The 10,509-nt window shown below is 39.2% G+C and overlaps 1 protein-coding gene across 1 annotated transcript; it reads right to left on the bottom strand.

Annotated features, from left to right (window-relative positions):
* Positions 1-229: 229 nt before the first annotated feature.
* Positions 230-9,456, bottom strand: LOC121262294 (protein NETWORKED 1D-like). Its single transcript, XM_041164697.1, is given in 6 exon segments — positions 230-1,631; positions 2,798-3,897; positions 3,900-7,031; positions 8,461-8,608; positions 8,738-8,810; positions 9,202-9,456. Coding segments are annotated over 4 exon segments (5,538 nt in total). The 5' UTR covers positions 8,564-8,608; positions 8,738-8,810; positions 9,202-9,456; the 3' UTR covers positions 230-428.
* Positions 9,457-10,509: the final 1,053 nt, after the last annotated feature.

The following is a 10,509-nucleotide window of genomic DNA, read 5'->3' as shown; positions in this document are numbered from 1 at the left end:
ATGTAATATTATTCGTAGTACTGCCACGTGAGCATGTGTTCTGTGTCCGTGCATAGACCCGTGTATGTAGCAGGTCTCAAATCATATACATCAATAGTATACAGAAACAGCATGAGATCAGAGAGAGAGAGAGAGGGGTCTTGTCTCTTTCAGAAGTTTTGAGAGATGGCCCTTCATCGGTACAAGTTTGGAGAGTTTTTTCTTGAGAAAATATCAACCGAGAACAGAATTAGTTGCCTCGAAGAAGATACTTTTTCAGGGACACCCAAGTTGAGTATACAAAATAGAAAAATAGGAGTAGAATGTCGTCCTAAAATTAGATACTTCTGAAATTTACAGCAGGGGTCTGTGCATGGAACTCTATGAACAATGCAACTAATGTCTCATTTCTTTATCCTGATTATATGCTAACATAAATGTAATTACTTTCAATCTCCCTTTGTTGGAGGTCGGACGCATGCACAAAAAGGCGCTTTCTTTCGCTTCTGCTTTGCTCTTGATCCACCACCATAGAGATAATCTTGCAGAACAACTCTAGGCTTTCGTTCAGTGATTCTTGTTTTTCGTCGGATTTCTTTCTCATCATCAAGCTTTAGGAGGAGAAACTGTATTTTCTGCACCTCCAACTGCAACCGTCCAATTTTTTCGGATCCTCTTCGTGCCTGTTCTGAGATTCTCCTCCTCCTCACATTCACACTCTCATCTGAGTCTGTTGCAGAAACTCCACTGAAGGAGCGGGAACCATTTTCAACAGTCTTCACTAATTTGCGATTTACATCAAACAACTTCGTGATGGACTCTTCAGCTTGATCCAACTGCCCAACGACCGGACCATATTCAATAACTTTGCCGCCCTTCCTGCTCTTCTCAGTATTCCCTACCTTCCTCTTCAAATCTTCCACAGTTATTTGAAGGTTTGCCAACTTTTGTGCATCAGAATCTAGTCTTTCTAAAATCTTCCTCTTGTTCCCTTCTTGACGGGGCTCAGCAGGTCGTCCAGCTATTTCTAATTTGTCCACAGCCAGCTCCTTTTCAAGAAATGAGTCTGAAGAAGCGCGTGAAGAGTTGCATTTGAATGGTTGATTCTGATTGTGGGCAAGTGCCGTAGCCACCTTCTGAGCCTTGCCAATCCTCTGGTCAAAGCTGCCATCTCGATCGGTGGTTTCCCATAACTCAATCATCCGATCAGCCTCTACAATTTCTCTCCTGCTTATCCCATATGGTGAACACTCAGAACTCTGATCAAGCATGATGTCTTTAGTCAGAGCTTCATTCCTTGCTTCAGAGACTTTGCGTGTCCGCATCCCCATCTTGAGCTCATTACCGTGCCCATCCCCCAGTTCCTCTTCAGCTAGGTGTAGAGTTACAGGCTTGCTGATTTGAACATTTTCTTCACACAAACGACTTTGAAGTTTGAATTCTTCAATTTCTCTCATTGCAGCCTCTAGCTTGGCATTAGCATTTAGGTGTTCCAGCGTTGCATGCCTTTCCATTTCCACCACTGCCTTTTCAATAGATTTCATCCTTCTTTGCAAATCCTGCAAGTCCGAAAATCCATCTGGCACCATGGGAATCCGATCCCCATACATTGGTTGATAGCTTGTATGTGGGTGGGTGACCAAATGAGCATCCTGCAGACAAATGGAAAATAAACCGTGGGGAGTTAGAATTTTCCCTCGCTGGATGTGGATTTAAATAAATAAAACAGTTGATTAGTTTTGAAGAATAAAAATCTATCTTCAATCAATAATTATCCTCCACAGTTTTTATATTCTAAACCATTGCATAATTAGTTAATTTATAATGCCTATAAAAAGTTCTCTCTTGATGAATTTGATGAGACACCGTTCATTATTTAAAAAAATATAAATAATGATTCAAAATAATATTAAAACCCTAACATAATCAGTTGCCATTGCCTATGGTAAATTATTATTTGCAACTAAACTAAATCAATCATGAAAGGGGAACCCTACACTATATTAGTGGATGCGGTCAAAGGAAGTGGCAAGTGATACGTAGAAGGGTGGCTCATGTATTTAGACAAGGCTAAGATCAGCATTTTGATTTGTTTTCTTCTTCTCAACTTTATCTGCCCTGTGTCACTCAAATTGTAATGTATGCTAATTTTTCAGAGAAGAACTCCCTTAAAATATTATTTCAGTGCATGAAATCATAAAATCAATTCAAAATCTATCAAATATGACCCCAAACATTCACAAATTTACATGAGGTCAATTAATCCTCCAGGATAAGCTGGCTCCAAACTGAAAATAAGGAATGGACATTACATAAGACCCAAAACAACATGGTAGAGTTTGGGGGGGGTGGGGGGGGAGGGGGGGGGGGGGTGTTGGTGAGGTGAAGAGAAAAAGATAACCATGTCATACGATGGGAAATGATCATAAAGCAGCAGCTGCCTAAAGCCCTGGAAAACATATATAGAATTTAAGCAGCTCATTGAACAAAGACTTCAAACATTCAAGTGATGCTAGTAAGAAAGTTTAAGGAGCACAGATGATAGGAGCTATCACAAAGGACACACGTAACACTTCTATGAAAGAACTCTTGTAGCATGTTCAACTGAAGCTTTAAGAACTAATACACAATAAAAATAGAAATTAAAGAAATAAATTAAAAATCGGGGCAAGATCAATCCAATCTGCCAATTCATATGGTATGCAGAAAAAGATGAGGCAATTAGTAGTTTGAAGCATTTATGAAACAGTTAGTATCATCTTGTTCTCATAACAAGTTAACAACTGAATTTCAGCAGTGTAGAATAGATGGTAATTACCTTTGCCTTTTCATTTTGAGCTGCATGAAGCCTATAATTAGAAAGCGTGTGTTTCTCTAGAGAAGATATGCAATCTTTAACTGAGATGACAGCAGGGGTATAAGCTGCCAACTGAGCATGTAGTCCTCCGTTTTCACCTTCCAAGGAGCTAACTCTTTCTTTCAGCAATTCAATCTCTATGTCTTTGGAGATACTCATATTTTCAAGGCTCTCACATGCAATAGTTAGCTCTTGAATTCTTCCTTCAAACAACACTTCACAGACACTCGAGATTTGCAGCTCAGTAAAAGATGTGGCGGCCTGAGTCTCGCACAGTGCAATCTCATCTCCTCCCTTTTGCAGTTCAGAACTTAGGCTTTCCTCCCTAGTTTTAGCTTCCCTAAGTTCTTCATGCAATCTGCATAGGTCAGACTCTAATTTCAGATTCCCTTCACGTAAGCATCCCATATCCTGACTCTGATGATCATTCTCTGCAGATAATTTCAGAATCTGCTTCTCTTGATCTTTGAGTAACACTTGACCCTCCTCATACTTATTCTTCAGATCCTCCACCAATTTATATAACTCCATTTTCTCATTTGTAATGGCACTGAACATCAGCTCTGCTTCCAAAAGCTCACTTTCCTTCTGAGATATTAGATCCTTCCCATTTGCAACCTCGAATCTTAATTGATCACTAATAGATTTAAGTAACACAAGCTCATTTTCTGACTTATTCAATGACTCCTTGTATTTAAAATTATCAACTTCCACATCTTCTAATTTCCCTTCCATTAACCTTACTTTCCCTTCAAGGTCATTATTCATAGAATGAAGTTTATCCAGTTCTTCAGTGAGCTTTTTCAGTTCCACAATTTTTTCGAAGGTGATATTACTAAGAATCAGAGAAAGGTTGCTCTCTGACATTATGTCACCATATAAGACCCAGTTTGCTTCATCTAGGTTACGTTTTTCTTCCACCAAGTCAAATGCTTCCTTAATCAAGGATCTTTTGTCTTCAAGTACCTTGAAATTATCTTCCTGTAAGTTTTGGTTCACTCTTTGCAAGTCCAACAACTGCCCATGCAGATTCTCTATTTCAGTTTTCAATACCTCCTTTCCGTGATCCCCTCCATCACTTTCAACCTAAATTCTTCATTCATTCCCAAAATCTTTTGAATCTCCATCTGCAACACAGATAACTGGTCAGACTGAATCCTGAACTCCCAAGCAAGGGTGTCCCTTTCTGTCACAAGATGTATTGCATCTACTTTCAGTTGCCCCAACAGTGTGACAAGAACTGACTTTTCAATCAGCAGCTGCTGATTTTCATCACAACTCCTGAAGAAAGAACCTTGCATCTCTTGAAGCTTGCACACTATGTGGCTCAGAAGCACTTCATCTTGGTTAATATTATCATCATAGTGATGGTCCACGTCAATGTCAAGAGTTTTTAAAACTCGATATAGCCCCATTCTTAGTTTTTTACTTTGCCCAAACAAGGATTTTACTTCCATCTGTTGTTCAAGATTGTCATGCTCTAGTTCAGAAATCAGTTTCTCCGATAGTCTGGATGTCTCCAAGAGATTTTGGCACTCCATCAATATAGAAATGGTTTCTTTTTCAAGATCATGTACACTTCTCTGCAAGATGAAGATTTCAATCTGAGCACTGACAGCTTTTTCTAGCTCCTCTTCATATTCTTTCTTCCTGCACTGGCCTTCTTCTTCTAGAACATGGATCTGTAATTCCATGCCAGCCAACCGGGTCTCACTTAACCTTGAAAGGCTGGCATGCTCTTGCTGTGCAGTATCCAAGGAAGCCTGCAGTTCCTCTACTTTATGAAGTGCAGATTCTCTCTCATTCTCAAGAACTGTGTGCTTGTATTCTAGTTCTGTGAATCTTTTCTCTAGATCTTCTAATCTTAGCTTAGTGATTTCCAACTGAGAAACTAAGTTTTCACGCTCGGTGATCAGGCCAGACTTCTCATTATCGAGCAACAGGCACAAGTCTTCTAAGCTCTTGAATTTCACCCTTAATACTTCAAGTTCAGCACTTGCATCAGAAAGGGAATTCTCCAGAAAGTTATTTTTCTCTGAGAGTTTTTCCAAATTTACAGTTGCAATCTGTAACTGAGAAATAAGGGTGGATTTCTCTCCCAAAAGAGATTCACAGGATTCTTCCAATGCTTTTACTTGCTCTCCAACCCCTTGTAGCTCAACATTCAAATCTAAGTGGGAATTCTCCAAAACAGCATTTTTCTCTTTAAGTTTCTCCACAATTCCCAACTTTTCCAACAGTGCAACCTTTTCACTTCTATCTGCCTCACATATCTCTTTTAGTTTTGAGTTCTCATCCTGTAATTCCTTCACAGATGATTCAAAGTATTCTGGATCATAGCCTACCGACTCCACCTGGTCCAGCACAGCCCAGTGTTTCTTGTTCAGCTCATTAAGTTCCTCTTTCAGACAGTATATTTCTTGCTGAAGAGCATTTCTTTGGTCCACTCGAAGTTCAACCTCATCTTCAAGTTTACCTATAGTCTCCCTCAAACTTATGACTTCATCTTGCAAATTTTTAATTGTCACCGCTGAAGACAAATTGAGTTCATTCAGGCTCTTGTTACCCTCCTTGACCCTCTGGACTTCATCCTCCAAACCCTGATTACAGGTTTCCATGTCCTTCAGAATTTCAGCCCTGTTTTGAAGTTCTGCAGCCAGAGATCTCAGTTCTTCCTGAGATTGAGAATGTAAATGCTTCAGAGTTTGGAAAGCAGTTTCAGCCTCCACAAATAGCAAACGCTCTTCCTGTATGCAAGTCCAAAGTCTACCTAATTCTTTCCTCTTCTCCGTAAGTTCTTCAGTTTGAAACCCCATCTTCTCCACCAAAGACTCCAACTCAGACTGCAGAGTCTGATTTGATTTCTCTAACAGAAGACACCTTTCTTCGGCAGCCTCAAACTTTGCAACTCCATCATCTATCTCACAAGTTAGCCTCTGAGCCTCTTCCTGTGAATGAGAGATTTTATGCTCCAGATTTGCGATAGTCTCCAAGCATTGCTGGTACTGGAGGGTAGCAGCTTCCCTCTCTTCGGTTAATCTGGCAAGTTCTTGTCTCAGGGTCTCAACTTCAGTTTGAGATTTATTGGCTCTTTCATTAATCCTTCTGGCATTCTCTTCTGTGTGCAGTAATTTCTCCTCCAAGTTCAATAGCATGTCCGAACACTGTTTGTATTGAGCAAGGGCAGCTTCTTTCTCACCTTCTACTCTAACAAGTTCTTGCTCTATACTTTTAGCTTCAGCTTCAGCTTTACTAACTCGCTCATCAAGTTCTCCAGCATCCTTTTGGGCTCGAGAGACTTCAACCTCCAAATTATGTATCCTATCTATACACTGCTGGTACTGAAGAAGACAAGCTTCCCTTTGTGACTCTAATTTGGCAAGGGCTTCCTTCAAAGTCTGAACTTCAGCCTCTGCTAGACTGGCTCGTTGACTAGAACCCCTGGAATCCTCTTGCACACGAGAGACTTCTGATTCTAAAGCAGATGATCTCTCTAGACTCTGTTGATACTGAAGTAGACCAGCCTCCTTTCCAGATTCTAATTTAGCAAGAGTTTTCTTTAAGGACAAAACTACTGTCTCAGCTTTACCCACTTGCTCAGACTCGGAAGGCACTCGAGACTTTATATGATCACTCCCATTGTTTTGCACACTTTGTTCTTTCTCCTCTGCATCATGAAAATTAAGGCCTTTTCTTGCCTTCCCTTCTGAATACTTTGCACGACTCACAGCTTCTCCAGACTCAAACGACTCATCAAGCTGTTTTGAACACTTTCTGCTTGTTACAGTATCAGGATCTTCAGTAAAATCTCCATTCCTCTTGAAAGCATGGAAATGAGATGAAGAAAGTCCCAAAGCATCTTTTTTCAGCTCGCCTGGGTCAAAAATTACACGAATAGGGGATATCTCAGGTGTTTGAGGATTAGTCTCGTTAGCAGAAGAACCTGCAGGTGAGTCCTCGGCAAGTACCAATGGAACTTGGTTTGGAAATGCTTCTGCCATACTCTTATGAGCCTGGTGTAGCACTCCGGTCGCATGATCATATCTTTCAGCCAATGCACGGTATGCTCGGTAAAACTCTTCGACTAACTTCATAAGCTCCGGTCGTTTCTTATAATACATCTCTGCCCTCATTGCAAAAGAATCTGCATCTTCTTCAATAAGCTTGATCATTTGTTTGACTTTGGTATCCATATCTGTTCAACCAGAAAATGTATCTTTCAATTGGAGAGAGAGTGAAAGAGAGAATTAAATGATGGACAAGGTGACATTTGGAAATAATCGAGATGAATTTAGAATGACAATTCTACTATGATCAATGATTGTCATTCATTTGTTCCATCTTTACATGTCGCATGGAACTGTCAATTATTAACAGTTATAAATATAAGGTCAATTGATTATATATTTGGTTCTGCAGAATGATCTGGAGGCCTGGGATTCATCTGCAAATAACCTAGGAAAGCTAAAAAATACAAGGACTCGTAGAACGGTAAAGTTGAGGTCATTTTTCTAATTAAGCATGCAAACCTTTGCTTGAGAGCAAGAAGAGCAGTATGCAAACAAATACATTAACTTTGATTGTGTCTACAATGAAGTAAATCATATATATAGTGAAAAAGACAGGTAACTTGATAGCAGAAATGGATTGAATTAGTTTCCCTACGAATTCCTACGAGCCACTTTCCTTAGGGGATACACTTAATAGTAGCCCCTTTCTCTCGGACAATTGGTAAGGATTCTTTAATATGCTTGCCATATGTTGTTTCCAGCTAAGCTATGGGGATTAGTGGTTCATCAAAATGGTATGCGGTGTTCATGGCTAGAGCGAGAAAATATGAGAAAATAGTTAAGAGCTCAACCCTAGAGCATCAGGCTTTTCCATTTGTATTTGACAAGCACACAACAGCCCTTCCATATTTTTATGATAAGTAATCAATCATTTTATTAGTAAGGCAATGCATAGCCCAAGTATAGGGGTGTCGTTTACAAGAAAAACACCTTGCTAGAAGTTTGAAGCATGAACATTAAGTCCATTAAAATCTATCACTTGGGCCCAAAGGAACAAGGTATTAAAGAAAGAGTTTTTGCTTTGATCTGTGGTCCGCTAGAAATCATCAAAGCTTCTGCTATTCCATTCCCTCTGGATGAACCATAGTAAACATATGGGAGCCATCTTCCATATTGCTGCAATTTGTGGCCAGACGTAGAGGACTCTCCAACTGGCCTTCCATATATTACTCACTAAACTAGCTGTTTCCGCAGCAAAGCTAATGGTGCCATGTGCACCACATATGCAACCCACTCAATCAAGGCAAAATTGAATATGAAAGCAAGAGAATCAGATTTGTCATCAGAACCGAGATAACAACAACAACAAAAAAGAGTTTAAAGTCAAAGTCACATGTAAAATCCTCCGCAAATTTCTTCAATGCATAAAAAAATCACGGTATAACCTCACAAATTAATGACCCATTTAAGCATTTTCCTTCTCTTTAACTTTGCGAATGGAAGGATTGAAGTGCCAAATTGTAAAACGGTCCCTCTAAATTCTGGAGATCTAGCGCCCATTTTTCGTACCTCCAGTAATAATGCAAACAAAAATTGAAACGAAACAAGCAGTACCTGTGAGATTCTCCTGAAGCCATTTTGAATTTTTCGGGCTTATGTGGCTGTCCCACCACCAAGAATACTTGCGTTTTGAATCAGTATGCGACAGGGTTGCCATGACTCCAGCCAAGAACACCACTTCTCTTATCTGCTCTCAGTCCGACTGAAAACCCAAGAAGAATCCGAAATATGAAACCAGAACCAGATATATAATTTATAAGCAGGACAAAGCTATAATATGGCTACGAGAGATCGGGTTTAAGGAAAGGATCAGAATCAGCACCCAAATTACCTGATCAACTGAACTCCAGTCCAAAAATCATGCACAAAAAGCAACTGCTCTCCCTCGGAATTGTTCAAGCTACCTGATTACCGACACATTACCAGATCAAAGAAAGAAAACAAAAGGATCATGTTAAAGTATGCATGATCAAAAACTATACAATTTTACATGCTTCAGAATATTATAAATATAAAACATCTGTTCGATTCGAAAAAGACATGAGTATGCATACAAAAGCACTTCTTTTTTTAGCACAACCTGATAAACTAAAAACTGATCAGAAACAACTTGAAGGATACAACTCCATGAATCCAACTCCAAGAATCCGAAAGTAAAGTAGATACTTTCTAAAAACCCAGTACACATATATAAACAGACAAGAGAGGCAACCACAAGAGCAAGGTTTACATGTGAAGGATACACATGGGAGTAGATTTTCCGAGTAAAAGTGATAACTCAGAGATTAGACTTACCACAAATATTTAGACTCTGGGTTTGGTTTGGATTAGCTCCTGCTACATCAGCACCATCAGCTGCCTTTCCTCTTTCACTCTCAACCCATGATAGTTGGATCTTTATGTCTTCTCTACCTCATACTCTCTCTCTCTCTCTCTCGTGCTGTATGCTTTTTATGGCGACCTACGGTCCTTTTCTGGAGTTTGATAAGCGAGAACTGTAAAAGTAGAAAGCAAACGAAAAAAAGTTGGAGACAAACCACAAACAAAATAATAAATTATTTTTTTCGATAGGAATAAATCTATAATGGGCGATTTTTCCCAAAACAGGAGTAAATATTTCCTAAATTTTAGCTTTTTATTAGTTGAAAAATGGTATATTGTGGAACAGAGGACTGAAATTACAAGGCGTCAAAAATATTGTTTCTGTGAATAATTCTAACATACATCTCCTCTCCATGTCAGGAGGCAATATATAGATACAATTATATCCTACAGAAAAAAGGAAACAACATATCCTAAGGGAAACTAAATATTTCTACATTTAAATACAAGATTGGTCAACTAACCAGATGTTTAGGAATAATTACAAAATCAATTACACCTCACATATAGCTCATGCAAACACTCCCCTCAAGTTGGAGCATAGATATCTATCAAGTCCAACTTATCGATTATACTATGCAACACCTTTCCTGAAATTGCTTTCGTGAGCATATCTGCTAACTGGCTTTCAGACTAAATAAATGAAAACTGTATAATCTTTCGATCGAGGTTCTCCTTGATGAAATAACGATAAACTTCAACATGTTTGGTACGGTCACGTTGGACAGGAATCTGTACAATCTCAATGACTGTCTTATTATCACAATGAAGACTCATAGTTTTTTCATATTCGATTCCCAAATCTCTCTGTACACTCCTAATCCACAACAATTCACATATACCATGAGCCATACCTCGAAATTCAGCTTCTGCAGTTGATCTTGCCACGACTTTATGCTTCTTACTTCTCCAGGTGACAAGATTACCTTCCACAAATGTAAAATAACCAGATGTAGACCTTTTGTCAATTTTATCCCCTACCCAACCAGAATCTGTGTATCCTTCAATGTTGGAAACATCATTTTTTTAGAACAACAATCCTTTTCCAGGAGTACTCTTCAGGTATATTAAGATTCGATATACCGCATTCATATGTTCTTCACTTGGTGTATGCATGAACTGGCTTACCACACTCACTGCATAAGCTATATCTAGCCTCGTGTGTGACAAATAAATTAATCTCCCAACCAACAGCTGATAACGACCCTTGTCTGTTGGAAC

Source organism: Juglans microcarpa x Juglans regia, chromosome 4S, assembly GCF_004785595.1.
Source record: "Juglans microcarpa x Juglans regia isolate MS1-56 chromosome 4S, Jm3101_v1.0, whole genome shotgun sequence".
NCBI classification, from domain to species: domain Eukaryota; kingdom Viridiplantae; phylum Streptophyta; class Magnoliopsida; order Fagales; family Juglandaceae; genus Juglans; species Juglans microcarpa x Juglans regia.
Note: the sequence above shows the minus strand (reverse complement) of the source record. Positions and strands in the feature narration are given on the sequence as shown.